We start from the raw sequence: 20523 nt of genomic DNA on the forward strand, positions 1-20523 counted from the left end.
CAGCTTGCTTTGTTTATCCAGCAGCTCATTACTTAAGACTAGCCTGTCAAAATCAGTTAAATATTCTTTGGGAAATATGGTCACATCCGTGAGATACCACAAATATGTTTAATACAGAGAAGATTGGCTTGATAAGAAAAACATGATCGACTTGCATCATCAAAACATATTTTCCTGTTATTCCGGTTGAGTGTCCGCAAGCATCAATAAGCACTAGCAAACCTAAGGGCAATAAATTTCTGCAGCTGACACATAAAGACACCAAGGGAAGTAGGGAAAATGATTGCTGATGATTCGTTCTAACTACTTGACCTTCTGACCTCTTCTCCAGATATATGACCAGGATGGGACACTACAGCACTTTATTGATGGTGGGGAACCTAGTAAGTCGAGCTGGATGAGGTATATCCGATGTGCAAGGCACTGCGGAGAACAGAATCTAACAGTAGTTCAGTACAGGTAAAGTATATCTTGATTTACCACCTACAGAGCTGAAGCCATTTGGCTTGCATATACAAATTCAGGCTTGCCGCTGGTGGGTAAAAAAAAATCCTGCAGAACTCTGCAAGGACTGGCAGACATTTTTTTTTTTTTTTTTTGCTAGGTTTCTGAAACCTCCTTAGTTCCTATGACAGTAAGAGCATTCATGAACATTTAGGATTAAAAGTGTTCGTAGATGGCCTCCTTCACTCCGTGCACATGGTGAAGTTACTCCCACATCATTAGAACTTCCAGAATGGTCTGAATGAGCCCAGCAAACCCACTGACTTGGGGTGCTTTTCCCAAGCAGACGTATTCACACAGATAAGTAGAAGGTCAGAGATTCAGCCTCAGGTCTCTTGCTTTCAGTCTCCTTCATGCTGTCTCCTTTGAGGAATAGCTTTATTTGCACAACAGCATGGGAAACCAAGAACTCGCTACCTTCCCAAGGATACCTTTCCAAAACCGTTAGACTTAGTGGCAGTGACAGAGCCAGGGTAACTCTCCTGCTCCGTCTAAAGGTGGCAGTGGGTTTGGCCCTTTGATGATTCAGGATTTGTTTCAGTTGATGAGGCAGTTTCCGGGCATAGAGAAGCCCCTGGTTTCCTGTAAGGTATGGGCAAAACACAGAGGATAACAAAGGCAGGGTGGAGCCATCCCCATTTCCCGTAGGGGGTCCACATAGGGAGGCCTCTGGGGAGCTGAGAAGCAGGGTGGATTCCCCGGACACTCAGCCAGTTCTTCTCAGTGCACCTGCTGGTGAAGCCTTTCCACTTAGTGCTAAGGAAGGCTGGAGTGGAGATGAGAGGGCAAAAACAAATCAAATAGGAAAAAAGCCCCACCACTAAGCCTTCTTCTCTCAAAATCCCTCGAAAACGTGTGCTATATAAATATATGACCTCAGTTATAAACAGCCGTGTTCCCTTTAGAATCAGAAGCAACTGTTTAGCTTTATTAGGCACCACAGACACATCAAAGCAGAGGGCTCTGTGCTCAGCAACTTGGAGTCCTGCCTATGGCTATTTATTTTCCTTTCCTTTTTTTTTTAATTTTTAAACGAAGCTTAAGTTTTTTCTTTTTAACTTTCTTCCCCTTGTTGGTTAAAGGCTGCACAAATTTGGCTTGCTCTCTGAGGTCTTCAATTAAAAAAAATTTGGGCAGTATGTGACTCACCGCCTTGGTTTTCAGTGCAGTTTTATTTCATTAAATAACAGTTTAAATGAAGTAGCACAAGACAGTATTTCATTACACTGCTGTATGTGGGCTTTATTCACCTTTATTACAGCTGCATTTCTGTTGTGAGGTTTTTTATAAAACTCTGAGCTAGAAAATTAGTGAAGATTGTACTTGTCCACTTAGTAAGAGATAGTTTGGTTCTGTAATGGGTACCCAGGGAGCTATTGAGGCAAATTCTGAATTTGGGAAAACAAGAACCCCCTAAGAGGAAGGTGGGCACGGGTAAGTCATTGCCTATCTGTCAATATTAAGTGGGTTTTTTACAACTCCCCCTTTCATGACGGCGCTTACACTATGAGCTCTCTCTGCCGATCTGTTTTCGATTACTTCAGATCTTTACAAAATGAAATACAAAAACACAATTTTAAAAACTGGCATTCATCACCAGTGACCACGTCCAAGAGTAAGAAAATAGAAAAGTTGGACCCTGAAGAGCCAGGCTAATTTTTATTGTACATGAATGTCCTCTTCACAAAAAGTCAGCTGGTTTAAATTCATTCTGTTATGATTTGTAATATCTAAATGGAATTTTCTTCAAAGCGCCCTTGATTGATTGACCCTTAGCTGAACGTTTTGTTTTTATTTTGAGGCTGACAATAATGTTTGTTGGCATGTGTTCCACTTCAACTGCGTTGGGACGCCATGAAGCTATCTTTATGAGTCATCCAACCACAATACTAAATACATGTCAGCAAAGGAAATATTATCTGAAAAGGGAAAAATCCCTTTGATGTGCTTCAACATGCAGAGATTTCTGCGAGTTTTGGAAGCTCTGCCCACTTGTAAGGAATGGTGTACGCTTACACATTTTTTTCCCCCTTTCGGCCTATTCAGTGCCTCAGAAGACCACCCATTGCTCGAAAACAGTTCTGCTCTTTCAGCAGCAAAGTGTGTCATTTGGTTTTAGCACATTCATTTGCTGGGCGCAGTGTTTATATTAAGGGAAGCCAAACCGAGAGATGAAATGTTGCAAGGGTGAAGTACAAAGTAGACTCAATTTTTCTCAAGTTAGAAGATGCCAGTGATTTATAGCTCAGCTCCAATTTTGATTTTTTTATGTAGCAGTGGAAAGAATTAATAAAATGCAGAGCTCTTGGAGATGCAGAGGGAGGAAGGGTAGCAAGAACTAGGCAACTGGCTGGAGTTTTTGTCAGATATTCATAGAATGTTGGGAAAAACATTCTGCTTAGCTAGCAGTGCCCTCATGAGACAGAATGGCAGCAAGTAAGGAAAATAACAAGATAAATGAAATTTTTGCAGCTGCAAGTAAAATATTGAGAATCTGCACTTTTTTATTGATCTTTATGATCCTATTGCCAAGAGCCACTTTGTGGTGACAAAATATGTTGACAAGTGCATATCTCACTGCCATGAAAAATGTGGAGAAGCATTCGCCTTATGTCTGCAGTGTTATACAAGGAACAAATTGCCCTGCTACAGCCAATTCCTTACAGAAAGGAGAAATTTAAGGCCCACCAACCCTACACACTTTTATCTTGAACTTGAGGTTCATATTTGTAATAGCAATTCTTCATTGAGAAAACCAGTCTCAGTCTCCTCATTTTTTTAATCTGTAGGTTTTTTTTTTTTACAGTACCAAAGCTATTATAAAAAATGTTCATTTTTCGGTACCTTCACTGTATCGTTTCAGAGTGTAATCTTTCAGCCAGAGTAAAGTGCTCCTCTTGTATTTATTGAATTTCCATCCATTTCACATCAGAGGGTTTTTCTCTTCTCCTGTATCAAACTTTAGAAGAGCAGTGGAGAAGATTTTTATTTCTCTGAGTCCTTATATCACAAAGCTGCTTAATTTTATTACAAATTTTGGAATTCCCAATGCCAAGTTGCAATAATACATTTAATGCTTTTCCTTCAAATAAGAAGTCAATAGTATTTATATATGAGGTTGGGGCACCAGTGTCTTTGCAATTTTCCAGGAGGGAATTTTCTCATTAGTGTGAGATGAAATTTTTTTAAAATTAATTCTTCCTTTCTGATGTCTCCTGGGCTAAATATCTGTCTCTTCAGCCAGTTCATTCTAGGGAGGGTCATTGTGGAAATAAATTGAATGCTGTTTATCACACTGAGTTACAGACTCTAATTGGTTGCTGGGGACAATCAGTTGGATGTAAATTTATTACAAACAGAAACTGTTTAGATGGAGCTGCGTAGAACTTTTTCAGGGCAATAAAAATATGGATGGGGGCACATGAGTCCTATGTATTACTAAGCTGGGTTTTCTTTTGTTTTGAATAGGTCGAATATATTCTACCGAGCCTGTATAGATATCCCTAGGGGCACCGAGCTTCTGGTGTGGTACAATGACAGCTATACGTCTTTCTTTGGGATCCCCTTACAATGCATTGCCCAGGATGAAAACTGTAAGAATTTATTTTAGCTCTGAATTCACATTTAAATATACCTATTTCAAAGCTAACTTTTTAAGAGCTTTTTTTGAAACTCATGAAACGTGGTTCACTATAATAAGTAACACAAACATATACAAGTCTATTCCATCGTTTTCTTTTCCCTGCATGTCATCTGCTTTCTCTAGGGCATCTTAACCTGTATGGGCCAGTCCTTCACTTATTAACAACTTCAAAGCCTTTGCCAGAATTTTAAATAATAGTTGAAGCAAGTTAAGTCAGCTGGTATTCACTGAGTACCTACTATGTGTCTGGTTCTATGCTTGCCACCTTAGGGATTACAAGAGCAGTGTAAGATTCACCTTCTGCTCTGAAGGGATGTACAGTCCTGTGGGAGCCACACTGTATGCAAAAATGAAGTAATAAGAAAGCAATGACATTTAATCAGGGGTAACACCCCTTTAGTTGATTGGGTGTGCTTCCTCCTACATAGTCATTTGCATGAGAAATAATATTTAAAATGGTAGATATGTGACTGAGGAATTTGTGTCTTTCTAAATTTTTTGTCTAAAACCATGTCTGGAAACATGTAATTTTCGCCTATCTTTATTACCGTGCCAACCATTATCTTTAAAAGAATTAACATCTAGGCAAATGTGAACTTGCAGCAACTTTCATGTAAACTTTATATTTCTGCTCTATCAGTTATTTGAAAAGTATTTTAAAGTGATTTCGTATTTGGAACAGAATTAGGTTATTCTGATATGCTTCAGTGAGAAACACTGGTTTCAGTGATATTGTGTTTTCTTGTCACCAAATTGACTAATTTGTGAGCTGATAGTTTGATGTTATGCTACAAAAAGAAACAAAGATAACATATCTTTTGATAATGGATAAGAAACTTCATTTTGAAAAAAGTGGGTTTTTAAAATTTTCTTCTCCACTTTCTAACACATGCACTCACATACACAAAAACTGCAATTTAAAAACGCTCATATTATGACTGATCAAAATGCTGATCGTCAGATATTTCTTTCCCATTTTGTCTTTAATTTCTTTGTAAAAAGAAAAATCGTCAAAAAGCCTATTACTATCAACTTTCCTTTTCTATTTTACCCTAACCCCAAAACCAATCTCAAATCAAAAAATAAATCTTTGGACATATAGTACATTCCTCTGATTTTGCAAGCTTCCACTGGAAAGTTTCTTTTCTGCAGCCATATTCCTGTTTGAGGGAGTTCCTGTTTTCATAGGAGAAAATCTCAGTGTTGGCCATGAGTATGCAGTGAGAGGCAAATGTAGACATAGAAGCCACTGTGCTCTGCCTCAAACAGAATGGCTCCATGCCCCATGCCCCCAAAACTAGATCTTTATCTATGCACAGAAAGGCGTCAGCATCAGCCAGCCTCCCCATCTACTAACATGTACTTGTCTGTAGGTTGGAACCTTGATGTAACCATCTAGAGTGTTTGATCCAAAAGGATTCTAGAAATCTCACGAGATCCTCTGTTTCTTCTTTTACTACAACCTGCTACAGACTCTGAAGCTGTTGTTGTGGTGTGTGTGTTGAGGGATGTCTAGAGTAAACAACATATCAAGGCCAAACATTTATTCATTCATTGTTCAGATGTGTAAGGAACACCTACCATGAGCCAGTGTCTTTGCTGGGTGATATAAATACAGCAGTGAACAAAATGGAAAGAATCCCTGCCCTCATGGAGCTTACATTTTAATGGGGGGAGACAGATTATCAACAGATATATAAGTGAATAAATAGTTGGTCAGATGATGATAAGTGTTGTGGGCTAATAAAGCAGAAAAGGGGTAAAGAGGTGCCAGGAGTTGGGAGTTACAGTTTCAGAGAGTGAACGGGGTAAGCTTCACTGGGAAGGTGGCCTTTGGGCAAAGACTTAAGATGGTGAAGGAACAAGCCATGTGTTAGTAGGTAGAAGAGCATTCCTGGCAGCCAGACAGTTATAAGTCCCAAGATGGGAATGTTCCTGGCATGTTGGAAGAGCATCACAGAGGTCAGCATGGGTGCGGCTGAGTGAGTGAGGTGAAGAGGGGTTAACTTAGATGTGGGTGCATGCTAGGGCAGGGAAGACCTTGTAGGGCCCTGGAGGCCATTGTCAGGACCCTGGCTCTAACTCTGTGTGAGCTGGGCAAAGGGAGCTGTTGTAGGGTTTTGAGAAAAAGAACTATTTGACTGAATTTTTTTCAGGAATAATCCCTGAGTGGAGACTGGACAGTAGACTGGACAGGGGGAAGAGCAGGGAATCCAGCTAGAGGCTCTTGCAGGAATCCAGGGGAGAGATGATGGTGGTTTGGACTAGCATGGAAGTGGTGGAGGTGGTGAGAAGTAGTTGGATTCTGGATATGTTTTAAAAGTAAATCCAACAGCATTTTCTGACACATTAGATGCTGAGTGAGAAAGAGGAGTCAGGGATAACTTTGAGGCCTTTGGCCTGAGGAGCTAGAAGGATGGCATGACCACTTACTAAGCTCTGAGCCAGAAATGGAAACTGTGGAGTGACCACTTAGGAAATGCATTTCTTACCCTCGATCTGGATCTCTGGAGTTCGAGACTCATATCCACATGGTGCTTCCACCTGACAATGCTGTCACATGGACAGGAGGGATTGAGGGGTTGGAGTAGAGCATTTTTGGGTCTGTGTGCCATTCACAGCCACCTGACAATGGGTGTCTAAGAGCATACCACTGGCCTTCAGATTTGGTGCCACCGTGCCAAAAATGTACTTTCTGGAAAAAACATACCAGTTTGCTTTTCAGTTCTTCTTTCTGCTAGTGTCTAACCTGAGTGAAGCATTCTTGAGATTGATGATTAGAGTATCGAATAAACTCTACCAGGATATATGATATATCATTTAGCACCTGAAGTCCTTGAAAGAAAATTTGCAAAGCTACAACAGCTTGAAGTATTGTAGACCCAGTAGGAAAACTAAGTAGTTCTTTTGGGTTCCGTTCAGAGCTCTAAGTAAGGGTTGAGGGAAGTTTAAAAGGAATTAAGCCATTGACTAAAGTGCTCAACAGTGACAATCCCCTTTCCCCCAAGGGTATTATAGGAATTTTATTTCAGTTCCTGTCTCAGAGTCATATATCTGTCATGTGATTGGCCACCCAAGAAACCAGCAGAAGGCTTCATCAGGTAGTGTGGGGGAGATATATGACTTTGACTGCCTCTAAGATGAATTCTCATTCCATGTGATTCACTGGGAGACCTGGAAACACCTAAATGAGGATTCCTTCTTCTGTGCTAAGAAAATACTCTGTGATTTAAAAGCACAAATGTGTAAAAGGGCATGGGCAGATAATTTAACAGATAGCCTTCCACAGCCCTGAGTAATTTAAATCATCTCCACTGGATTAGCAATTCCAAGACATTTTTATCCCACTGAGCTAGCCACAAAATAAATTAGGTACCTAAAAAGAAGCTTCTTGAGATCAAAGACTTTTTCAATAAAATACCTCCACAGAGCCTCTTTATAGGGCTCTGCGCACAGTGAACAATGAAGAAATGTGCACTGAATAAATACTGAGGATTTCTATTACCATTATTAGAAGGGATTAAATATTTCAGGCAGATTTTTTGTTGTTGTTAATGAAATTGATACCTGGACCAAGGCATTCAAGGAAAATATGATTTTACTTAGTGAGTAATATTAAGCACTTTCACTTATAAAAATATAACTTTTTTCCCATGGTTCTTTCAACATTGAAAGTACACATTTCCTATCGAGAGTGTGCAGTGGGTTTGGGTTCAGGACGTGCCCCCTCCACTGGCGGCCCCAAAGCAGGGCGGCCGTGGGTACACTCACTGCCCGGACAGCTCATTGAAAGCTGCCTTGACTCAGAGAAGACAGCAGTTCACACAGGCATTTGGGTTCTGGAAGCAATTCCTATGTTATTTTCTTTTTAAAAAAGTCGTATTATAAATGTAATAGAGCTCCAAAGAGAGTGCCTTTCCATCCACTGTGGGCCTTTCAAAAGAGCCTGAAGGAACGCCTGTGTCGACAGATCGCATCCGCAAGAAGGAATGAGGTTCCCCAAAGCTTCCAGTGGGGGATTAGCTCCTGCAGAGTGTAAAGACCTTAGTGTATTCATATTCGTTTCAGAGGAAATTAAAAAAAATCCTGGGAATAAATGTTAAACAAGTCTTCCTGCTGCTTTTTCTGTCTCAGCATATGAAGCTGAGGTGGCAGAATGTGAACCTTGATGGCAACAGGGGAGTTGCTGCACTGGAGTAAACCCTGCCTGGAGGAGCCCTGCCTTTTTCTTTTGATTTTAAAGGGCAGAAAATAAAAAGTGAGACCTCTGCACCGTGCCCCTCACCCCCACCATTCCACCAACAGCGAGAAACTAGGTCAGAGTCAGGAAGGCCCTACTCAAGCCCTTAGTGGTGACCTTTAGAAGATAATGTATAGTTCAGTCCACAAGACCATCTGTGCAGGGCCCCAGGGGAAGCATTGTGATGGGTGCAAAAACCCAGGCCCTGTCCTGGAGGAGCTCAGTCTACAAGAGAACACATAAGCACATAACCACAATATCAAACACTGTGCAGATGCTGTGTGAGGTGGCCACAGCAGAGAGCTTGAGCTCGGGGCTGTCAGGCTGTCTAAGTTATTCAGCTGGGAGGAGTCAAGGTTCCAGGCCTCTTGTGTACAGTGCAAAGCTGGGGTTGGCTTAGAACCAGGAACCAAAAGATACTTTCCTGTCCCTGAATGGGGAATAGAAAAATGCTGCCCTCAAGCCAGTAAGCTAAGGAACTGTCCATCTTGGGGCACTGGTGAAAACAAAGTCACACTCTAAAACCTAGCCCTAGTCGTAGGATGTTATGAGGCTTGATTTTGCACTACTTGCCAGCTATGGAAACCCTGAGCCAAGAAACTAATATAAAAATTGGTCTAGAGCTGTTGAAACCTGTAGGTTCCTAGAAGAAGAAAGAAGTCACTCCCCAGGGATGCTTCTGACTCTTCTGCAAGACTCCAACAAGAAGGCAGCACCCACTAAAAAAGGTGTTGACAGAGACAAATGACAAAGGTCTCAGGGAAAGTCACTGTTATGAGAGATTTGACTTTTTGCGTGCTGTAGGATATTGTGGTGTGCTGCCTCAAGCCCAGCTTTGCTACTGGATGGAGGCGCTCATTCCGACTGTTTGTGGGAGTGTAGGGGGCTGACATCTCGGATGAGTTGTTTCCAGGAATTACCTTTAGCCCACTTGAACCACCTCGCCCTTGGTCATACTTCCTCCCACAGTAGCCCATGTCCAATGACTGGTCAATGTGGGGTGTATAAAGGACTGTTCCCTTGCCTCAAACCAGGACAACCCTAAAGGACATTCATTCCATCCAGCTCCAGAGCTGTTAAACTCCTCCCTCAGCTCAGTGCTGCTTGCCTCACTTCCCAACAGGTGTTGATCCTGAGAGCAATCCCCAAACCCCAAATCCCCATTTCAGAATCTGTTTCGTGGGCGACCTAATTTGAGACAGGTACTCCCAGATTTCCATTTTCAATCCAGACCTCCTTACTGAGCGCCAGACTCCTCTCCAGCTGTCTTGGCAACATCTTCACTTCCATGTCTCACATGCATCTCCAACTAAACCTGCGTAAAACTAAAACCACTCTATTCACTCCCACTAACTGCCTCTCCCATCTTTCAGCAGCTCTCACTCCCAATCATCCAATTGCTGTGTCGAGAAACCTTGACACCTCACTCTTGCTCACCCTTCTATCCAATCAGCCACCAAGTCCTGTTGATTGCATATTCTTAATGCATTTCTTCACTTCATTTCTGCTGCCACCTGACTAGTGTCACCATCCACTCTGGCTTGGACTCCTGCAGTAGCCTTCTGCATGACTTCACACTTTCTTTCTTTAGTTCATGGTGGCCAGAGTGAAGTTTCAACCACTTGCTTATTTTATTGTTTCAGTTTATTCACTTGTTTTGTTAATAGGTAGCTCTGTCCCATAGATCAAAATGCAGAAAGTACTGTGGACATATAAGTCTAGTCTCCTTCCAAGATGCCATCAGTAATGTTGGCAGATTCTCAGGTATTCTTTCAGAGATAATTTTTGCCTATTCAAGCATCTAATCATATTCCCCCTTTTATTCTCTGGCTGTCATTCTCCCACATGTATATGTAGCACACTGTATACACTGTTCTGTACTTTGTTTCTTTATTTACCGATACAGAGTGATGATGCCTTTAAAGCGTAAATCTGATCATCTCACACCCAAGCCTAAAATCTTTTTTGGCTTGCCATTACTCTTTGCTAAATCCCCAGTTCCTTAATATGGTAGCCTATGGGTCACATAGAGTCTCCAGAAACATTTTCTATGGCCCATATAGCATTTTACAAGATTAGATTCCAAACATCTCTAGACTGGCCGTGCCCTGTTCAGAATGTGACCGCCCCCACCATCCTCTGTTGTGTTAACCTGCCTCCCATCACCCCATCAGATATTTCCGTGGCCTGTCCATCTCCCACAGGCATTGGCAATTGTGCTGCCTTCCTCTCAAGCCTCGGCTGCAGCCCGTCTCCTCTTCTCTCTCTGGCCACATTGCCTTTTTTTCCATTCCTTTAGTGCCCTGAGCTCCTTCCTACCTCAGCATGGCACAAGACTCTATGGCAAAGCTGCCGATATTCCATCTTTTTGCATTGCCTTTTCCTCCCTTTGCACTTGTATGATGCCCGTGTACCCCTCAGGAACTCAGATTCTCTGATTTATCATTTCCTGATATCCTTTCTTTTCTCTAACAGCACTTACCACACTTGTCTTAACTGTATTTTGTCAATTCTAAAATTTATGGGTTTTTTTTTTTTTACATTTTAATCTTTCTGAAACTGGCAAGTGTCTTGCAATTAATGGTGACTTACGATTATAATGGTGAAATTAATGGAATGTTACATTTTATGAAACTGAGTAAATATTTATCTGTAAAAACATCAGCTTAATAACTGTCTTTCCCACTAGAGTTTATGTGCCAGAGGGCAGTGACTTTGGTTTTCCTGATCCCCCTATATCCATGGTGCCTAGCACAGGGTCAGGCATGTAATAGATGCTCAGCAACTATTTGTGGACTGAATGAATGAACGAGGAAGGGGTAAACTGAACTTTGTTTTATAGATCCTGAATTTGCCTCTCTCAATATTTTAACTGTCCAAATTTCATGTGTTCATGTTCCTCCTTGACTGTATCCTTTAAGGCTTTGAGAGTTTGCCCTCTTCCCCTTAATCTTTGCGTTTCCAGACTGAAGAGATTGACTAGCTCAATATCGCTTCTTGCAGAAACCACTTCATCTTTTTGATCATTTTAATAACCCATCTCTGTACCTTTTGCCGTTGTCTATGTTGTCTTTCTTGTGTTGGGATGAAATTTCCTGTCCTTTTTCTGAAAATTTCTTGTGTTTAGTTTATACCTTTAATGGACATAGTCAGTGAGGCTGATATTTAGGAAGAATAATCTTGTGTGTCTCCTAAAAGTCCTGCTTTAAATTTTTTTTAGGAGATAGAGTCTTACTCTGTCACCCAGGCTGGAGTGCAGTGGCATGATCATATACAATAGAGCATTGTAAACTATCGTCACCCTACTGATCTATCAAACACTAGATCTTATTTCTTCTACCAAACTGTAAATTTCTACCCATTAATCAATCTCTCTTCATCCCTACTCCCCTGTCACCCACACATTCTTTTGTTTTAATATAAAAGGTTATGTGACCTTAACAATTTTTTAGAATTAATCAATTAGGTTACTTTTTTTTTTTTGAGACGGAGTTTCACTCTTGTTACCCAGGCTGGAGTGCAATGGCACGGTCTCGGCTCACCGCAACCTCTGCCTCCCAGGTTCAAGTGATTCTTCCGCCCCAGCCTCCCAAGTAGCTGGGATTACAGGCATGTGCCACCACGCCTGGCTAATTTTGTATTTTTAGTAGAGACAGGGTTTCTCCATGTTGGTCAGGCTGGTCTTGAACTCCCGACCTCAGGTGATCTGCTCGCGTCAGCCTCCCAAAGTGCTGGGATTACAGGCGTGAGCCACCACATCCGGCTCAGTTAGGTTACTTTCTAGGAGTGTAAGTCAGAGCTCAGAATCTATCATCTACACTTAGAGTATTACTTGTATTATTTACCCCCAGAAGCATTTTATTCCTTTTCCTACAGTGAGGCAGCTGGCCAGTGTTTCCCACTCTCTTGCATGTTGATGACATCTTCATTCTATGGTTTTTCTCACCATGCATTACTTCCTGTTAGTCTGAAATTGCCTGGCCTGTAAAAGCTTAATGTTGCCTAAAACCTCGTGGGCTTCCCTGTGCTTTGCCTCTCCTGGATTAGTAATGAAAGGGCCAAACAAGGTGGTTCTACCCCAATCTCTGACAATGCTGCTGTTTTTATGTTTTATTTAAAAAAATGCCAGAGCATGGCAAAACATTCCTTCTTGTCGTTCAGTGCCTATTTAAAAAGTAACAATCTGTGTGCCATAAAATATTTTTTAAGTGTAAAAACTGTCCACAAATTCTATATTGATTATATTCTTTTGCCCCAGAATTGAAATATACATAAATATTTGTATATAGAATAAAGACATACATAAAACATACGTACGTAGGTGTATATAAGTATATGTATAACGTAAGTATATATAACATGTATATTTATGTATATAATACACACAAAACAATGTACTAGCTGTAAAAACATCCTTTAAATTTCGAAACACAGCTATTGAGCAGAGATGCTATGAATGTATGGTCAGAAAAAAAAAAATTCTGTCTTATAAGTCTGAAAGCTAAAACTTGCCACCTAGATATGTCCTTAAGTGAATGTGTGACCCACGGTAAGTTACTGGACCTTCTTAGGACTCAGCTTTTGTCATTTGTAACAGGAGAAGGTAGGATTAGATCAGTGATTCTCAGCCCCGATTTCACTTTAGAAGCAGTTGGGAAACTTTTAAAAATGTAGATGCCCAGGCCCTATGGAGAGATTATAATGTAGTTTTTAAAGATTCTCCTGTGTGAGTCTAATGTGCAGTACCCAAGGTTAAGAACTGCCAACTAGACAAACGCTAGGCTCTTTCTAGGTCTGCAAGTCTCTTGCTTTACTTTTCTTTCCTAAGACAGTATGGGCTATGCCGACAAAGCCCTGCAGACAGAGCTAGTCCTCTGGTTGGATTTGCTTAACACATGTGATGCTGCAGAATGTTCTCAGTTGAAGAGTGCTTAGGCAGCACACCTACCCCTTTCTGTGCCCACACATGGCATCTCCCTGTCCACTTGAGCACAGAGCTTCGTGGCAGTCATGGTCCCCCACCGTTGAGGATGCCTGCATCTTCGTGCCATGTAGCATTCTCAGCGATGATCTGTGGCACAGCATGAGGAGTGCTCCCAGGTCATGTGTTTCCTGCCACGCGGCCTTGAACTGGTGGCCAGTGGCCATAGTCTGCATTATTTTGTTACTTGCTCTCACAGTCTTTTTGCCAATATCCTTTTCAAAATTTTTGGTCTCTAATTTCATTCTCTTGACCACCTGGTAACTTTAATCTCTCAGCCTTGAAATGACCCATAGATATAGTAGTTAAAATAAAAAAAGAAGAATTTTTAAGCCTATTAGGTTCTAATCACTTCTGGACCTATGAAATGACCAGCAAATAGTTTATAAATATTATTAACTCACTAATGTCTTAATAAAAAGAACAGCAAATTCTAGATATATTATTAGATTTATCTCCTCGGAAGTATTTCTTCTAGTTCTCTCCCCACTTCCACTGCCACCACCCCAGTTTAGGGCCATCTCCCTCACACCCGTCGCTTCTCCTTCTATAATAAAAATGGTAGTTGCTGTTCATGATAGGCCCTGTAATAAGTACTTTCATTGGTGTATTTAAACCTTGTAAAAGGGGACTTTAAAGATGAGGATGCTAAGGCTCATAGGGCCGAACATCTATTTAGTGTCAACCATAGGTCAAGCTCTTTACTAAATGCTGTCTCTATGTTATGTCATTCAGTCCTGAGAGTGACTATTTTACATTATACCAGGGACCAAATCACGGATTTAGAGGTTCCATACTTGCCCAAGGCTAGTAAATAGTGGAGTTAAAACCTCAGCCATCTCAGCCACCACACCATGCTGCTATTATTTTTAGAAGCATTAGTACCACTGTCCTCATTTTATAGATGGAATAACTGCGGCCCAGAGCTATTGAATACTTTGCCTAAGACCACTTAGCTAATAAGAGGAAGAGGCAGGATTTGAACCTAGGTCTTTCAGATTCCAAAGCCCGAGTCACAAGCACCACACTTGGTTGCCTCCTACTCTTTCCTTATCCACTTGTATGCCATCTATAAATCAGGTCTCTCTCAAGCCCTTCCTGAACACTGGTTCTATTTTTCTTGCTATCCCTCTGCTCAGGAATGGTCTGTGTCTACTTCCTAGGTCTGAAATATCTTATTTATTTATTTGGACTTTTAAGGCCCTCTGAGGTCTCCTTCTGACCCCCAATCCTTATTCCTAGAGTGACCAGATCCCATGCCCTGCTCAGTCAGCCTGTCTCCCTTACTGCATGCGACACTCCTCCTGCCTCCTCCCACCTGCATGCTAGACTTCTCCTGCCTCCAGGTGTCTTTCATCTTGTTCCCTTCATCTCTTCAAATAGCTTTTCCTGGATACCTATCCTGTGCTGCCAAGATCTGGAGGAAAGCCTGAAATTCTCCATCAGTCAAGCTGAATCCGTTTTCTCTGCACTGCTCAGGGCTACCCTCTCTGGGCAACATCCCCTGCTCACTCCCTCTCTCTTGCTGTGCCTCCCATCTAAACTCCCTCCAGGCATAGGTGCAGTGTGGTGCTCACTATGGACTCCTGTATGTCTGAAGTCATAAGTGAACTCCATGAGGGCAAAGACCATGTAAAACAATCCTGAGCATATAGTTGCTTAATAAATAGGCATCAGATGAGTTATTAATCTGTGATAATAGTTTTTTCCCCTCAAATCAGATGGTTTGTTATGTTAATTCTGAGTCCAGAAACACAAATTCTTAAAATGTTGATTTATTTGATTTTTTAAAAGTATGTGTTATTGTGCTTATTTTAAAGGCTAATAAAACTGTTCTTCTAAACTGTTGCTATTCTCCTAGTAAATGTCCCTTCAACGGTAATGGAAGCCATGTGCAGACAAGACGCCCTGCAGCCCTTCAACAAAAGCAGCAAACTCGCCCCTACTACCCAGCAGCGCTCTGTTGTTTTCCCCCAGACTCCGTGCAGCAGGAACTTCTCTCTTCTGGATAAGTCTGGGCCCATTGAATCAGGATTTAATCAAATCAACGTGAAAAACCAGCGAGTCCTGGCGAGCCCAACTTCCACAAGCCAGCTCCACTCGGAGTTCAGTGACTGGCATCTTTGGAAATGTGGGCAGTGCTTTAAGACTTTCACCCAGCGGATCCTCTTACAGATGCACGTGTGCACGCAGAACCCCGACAGGTAACCCTGACTCTCACTGCTGATAGTGTGTTTGCTTAGTGAGACCCACTGCTTGCCTTCCCGCCAACTTCTGAGCACCTCCACAGGGGAAGCCCTGTGATAAGTGGTGTCTGCATTCTGGAAGGTCAGAGAGAAATGCGAGACCACTGCTTGACTTTCTTGCATATAAGGGCTGCACAGACAGGTTGGTGGCTGCAGAGAGGAATCTGCACTTGCCTTCCAAACAGTTCTGCCCAAGCCTAAAAGGGAGAGAAATAGAAGGAACGTTTATGAATATCATAGGTGGAAAAATGAGGTAAGGATAATTAGAATCTTCTCTGTCTTCCAAAGATAATATAGCTGGCTGCTCTGCTGCTGTCACAGTCATTTCAGGGTTCACCTCCAGTGTGCCGTGGGTATGAACTTAATTAAGTACTAAGAGGTAATGAATTGGAATTTTTTGCTTAGTACTATTTTTCTTCAGAGCATGCAAACCCATAAATCCTGCAAAGCTGTCAAAAGGAAATACCTACTCTGCTAGTGATGTGGAGGAAAACAGATGCCACTTATTCAATAAACTAATATCCACACAGAAGAAAAATGTTGACTAGATACCTCAGAGTCAAAGTTGGTTTGAAAGTTTGTCAATAAAGAATTTTATGGCCATGAACTGAGGATGAAATTTAGCTGAACAAGTGAATTAAAATTTCAGGTACTCTGACGAATGGCACAGTAGATATAATGGAACTATTATTTATGAATCAAAACCGGTTCATTTGACAGTTTTGATAGCTGGGAGCGCAAAAGACAAAAATCAAATTAATTCAATAAGAAAGGATTGCTTGTGTTTTTATCTCTCCTTCATGTTCTATGAAAACTTGATGAAAACCCAAGTATCTAAGAATAGCATTCAAAATGCACTTTGAATATAAAAGCAGAAGATAATTTTTGAAGCTGGGGTAGGAGACTTGGAAGCAGGGCTCTTGGGTTATTTTCTTAATTTTGCCACTAATTTAAGCAAGCCACTTGGCTCTCCTCGCCTAATAATGTACACCCAGCTCTTCCCTCCCAGCTCTGGAGGGTACACAGTGTGCCTAGAAAACCCAAGCAGAGGCAGGGAGGATGGAGGTGGCGGGGAGAGGGAGTGGATATTTTGTAAAATAATAATAATCAATTACAGGATACATGTGCACATTACACATGCATACATTTTTATTTGTGCTGTTGGAAAAACTACTTGCTTAGCATCAACATTGCTGTACCTAATTAATGTTGAAACATTAATTAGGGTTGTTAAGGCAGCTATGTCTTCACAATCTTTATTTTCAATGGGCGAGCCCCCGGTGAGAGTATCAACAGACTTCTGCACATCTTAGTACTATTGGTGTAGAGGTGATACAAAAGTTAAAAATGTTTTCCTCATTCAGAAAAGATTTCTTTTTTCAAAATTTGCCTTCCTTGCAAGTATACGTAGAACCTCAAGATATGTCTCTTTTAAGTTTGCAAAGCATTTTAGTAGTCTTTAAAATACAAAAGATGCATTAAAATCTGATTATAAACTTGCTTTTTAAATAGAGTGAATTCAGATAGTTGGATCTATTATTTGCAAAGGTTCATTATAGTCATAATAACTAATTATACCAGGTAAAATAAAATAATAGTTGAAAAATTTCTGGATAGTAGAACTTTCAAAGTTTAGCTTTGAAGATGAGATGAGATGAGTTTATGCTGAATGCCATATAAAGCAATGAAACTATTTCATGGTAAGTAGATACTGAAACAGACTGTTTTGTCTGATCTCAGTTACGCTTAGAAAATCATATGTGTGGGGCCGGGCGCAGTGGCTCACGCCTGTAAACCCAGCACTTTGGGAGGCCGAGGCAGGCAGATCACGAGGTCAGGAGATCCAGACCATCCTGGCTAACACGGTGAAACCCTGTCTCTACTAAAAACACAAAAAATTAGCCAGGCATGGTGGCGGGCGCCTGTAGTCCCAGCTACTTGGGACGCTGAGGCAGGAGAATGGTGTGAACCCAGGAGGCGGAGCTTGCAGTGAGCCGAGATCGCGCCACTGCACTCCAGCCTGGGCGACAGAGTGAGACTCCATCTCAAAAAAAAAAAAAAAATCATATGTATGTGTTATGATGTCTGTCCTGTAAAATAATAATGTCATAATTCGTAATATACTTATGTATATTATCAGAAAAAATACCTGAAAAACTAGAAAGCTTATGTATTCAAAATACATTTCAGTGGGAGATTGTTAGGTCTATACTGATTCCAAGCTAATTTAGAGTTACTGGCAAAAATCTAGGCGGCATGAGACTTCTGTCTTATCATGGACCCTGATGGGCTTATTTGATTCAGATGTCCAAGTGTGGAATTGCCAGCCTTTCCAGATGAGGTGAAGTAATGGGCTTGTTATCTGGGAAGGTGCCAGAGTGGGATTAAATTACTGAAGCAGTGGGTTCCTTCCCTGCAGTTTGTTGGTAAAGACTTGAGAGGTGTTCACCATCATTCTTGAATAAGTTAAAATAAAAAATTACTTCAAAAGATCAGTTCCTTTATAAGCAAAGTAATAAAATACAATGTTTCTTAGTAATGATGAGGAAATGCTTGACTTACATCATCACATCTGAGTTGATTGTTGAAGATAAGGGGAAATAGAGGGAGATATCCAGTCACTTGGACCCCCTAATTTCATTCTAGTTACATAATTTGCTTTTAGTATAAAGGGCTGGAATGGCTCATTTCTGTTCCGGAACCCAGTATGCTCTGTTTGTACCAGAAAGTTTGGAGGTAAGAGATACTCTCCGTAATTTCTTAACCACATGGGTGAATTGCTAAATGGAAAAAATGTACAGAACTATAATGGAACATCAAATTTGTTCATGACAGTAGCTACGTTTGGAACCTTTTCATGGTTATTATCCACGTGGATTACAACTGCTGAATACAGGTTGAGTATCCCTTGTCCAAAATTCTTGGGACCAGAAGAGTTTTTGATTTTGGGTTGTTTTGGATTTGGGATGTTTGCATTATACTCACTGGGTTAGCATGCCAAATCTGAAAATCTGAAATCTGAAATGCACCAATGAGCATTTCCTTTGAGCATCATGTTGCTGTTCATAAAATTTTGGATTTTGGAGCATTTTGGATTTTCATATTTGGGATGCTCAACCTGTATACATATATTCTTTAGTGATTGATTCCATAGATCAGCTGGCCTTTAGTCTTTAGCAATATATGCCCATTCAGCCACTTACAGTGAAAAGGCTGGATAGTTAGAATGCATTTCCCTTGCTCAAAAAACTCAAAAGCTTTTATTTTGATAGGAAAATCTTGCTAGAACCAGGTACAAGAAAGGCAAGAAAGGGGGACACAGGAGAGAAAGTCAGAAGGTAAAACAGGTTAGAGTTTCAAACAAGTCCAAATTTGAAACAGGCCCTTGAATCTGAGGTCCAAATGATTTTTTATTCAATGGACTGAATATTTGGCCATGAAACCCCAGATATTCGAACCTCCATCCAAGAGACTTTGTGTCTGTATTCATGAGCTTTTTCATGTGAGGTACCATCAAAAGTCTATGCCTTGATATAAAGGAAAGAAATCCGTAGATCCTCAGGGATCCCAGCCTCACTATTTTTTTTTTTTTTTACCACTGTGTTATTCACATTTAACACAGAAAAAAAAAATCTGTCTGACCTGGCAAAGTAGAAATCAGCACTAAAGACAAAAAACACACCCATGAGGGTCCGGGAACCATGGAATTATTATTTCTTGATTTTGTTCTGTTAAGCAAAATCAAAAATCTCTTCCTCCTTTTTCCCAGGCTACTGACTTTTTCTTTTCCTGAAGAAATTCGAAGAGAAGAAGCTGTTGGAATCTAAATCAACCAACATTTTGTTCAGGGACTTTATAAACATTTGGGGTTTTGCATAAGCTTATTGCCTAGGCCAAAGTAGCTTTTCTTGCTTTTGCTCGAACCAAAAGTTAGAAATCCCTTTTCTCTTCTGCTTTTTCTGCTGCAGAAACTCTCAGCACTCCCATTGGGGGCAGTATGGTGGTGGGGGGTATGCTCCAGAAAGGGGTAAGCAAAGCCTTCAATCACAATGGATTGTTTTCTGACAAGTATGTTCTCTTTTATTTCCTGCAGAAAGTGTCTTTATAATGCTTATTTTTATTTTGCATCCCTTTTCTTTTCCTTTCTCCTTTTTGGCTCTTTGTGCCACATGGGGCAAGTCTGCCTTCAGCCTCCTGGGCACACCATCACCTATTCACATTTGTGTTTTAAGTATCATTGTTTGTAAGAGATGTGGTGGGATCAGAGGGTAAAATGACATTAGAAGGGGCTCTCTGATAGGAGGGCCTGGAGAGAATTCATCATCATCATAGTTTCTTAGAATGTATCAGTATTCTTGTGTCCCACTTCTTCCCTATCCCCCAAGTGTGAAGGTTATCTTCTTTCTAGCTTTGATGTTCTTCAGGCTGTTTGGTCTTGCACTTCTGTCACTGTCCTGAAATATTTTTCTCCTTACGTAGAACTGAGTTCTTTTCTCACTCCACCCAGCCAGCAGTGACCTAAGTAATCTCCCTTTGAAGTCTTGAGAGATTTGCACTTGGGCTGGCTGATGTTGAGCAAGGAGAGATTGTGGCCCCAACTGAACAAGTTTTGTCCTGGAGGCCATGGAAGAAAAAATCAAAGCAGGATTAATATTTTTAAGCCAAACCATACTTAATTTTGTTAAATGTTTCATCCTTTTCCCATGTATACACCAAACCAATTACAGATTAAAAGCAAATGAATTGCACATTTTACCGGAGTTATCTTTGGCAAAGGAGGTGCCAGTGACCAGGAGTGCCAGGAGATGTGCAAGATTGTCTCTCTGCCTTCTTTCTGCTTAAACATTTACCAGCATTGATATATACCAACTAAATCTACCCAGGTGTTTTCTGTTCTTCAGTTCTGTCT

At 41.0% G+C, this 20523-nt stretch overlaps 1 protein-coding gene across 1 annotated transcript in view; it reads left to right on the forward strand.

The window, feature by feature from the left end:
• PRDM6 (PR/SET domain 6) overlaps positions 1 to 20523 on the forward strand; it is a 105563-nt gene that overhangs the window by 66798 nt on the left and 18242 nt on the right. The window contains exons 4-6 of the mRNA XM_034960414.4: positions 332 to 459; positions 3973 to 4097; positions 15230 to 15572. Coding sequence (XP_034816305.2) covers positions 332 to 459; positions 3973 to 4097; positions 15230 to 15572 — 596 coding nt within the window. The remainder of the gene's footprint in view (positions 1 to 331; positions 460 to 3972; positions 4098 to 15229; positions 15573 to 20523) is intronic.

The sequence above is a fragment of the Pan paniscus genome, chromosome 4 (genome assembly GCF_029289425.2).
Source record: "Pan paniscus chromosome 4, NHGRI_mPanPan1-v2.0_pri, whole genome shotgun sequence".
Classification (NCBI taxonomy): Eukaryota; Metazoa; Chordata; class Mammalia; order Primates; family Hominidae; genus Pan; species Pan paniscus.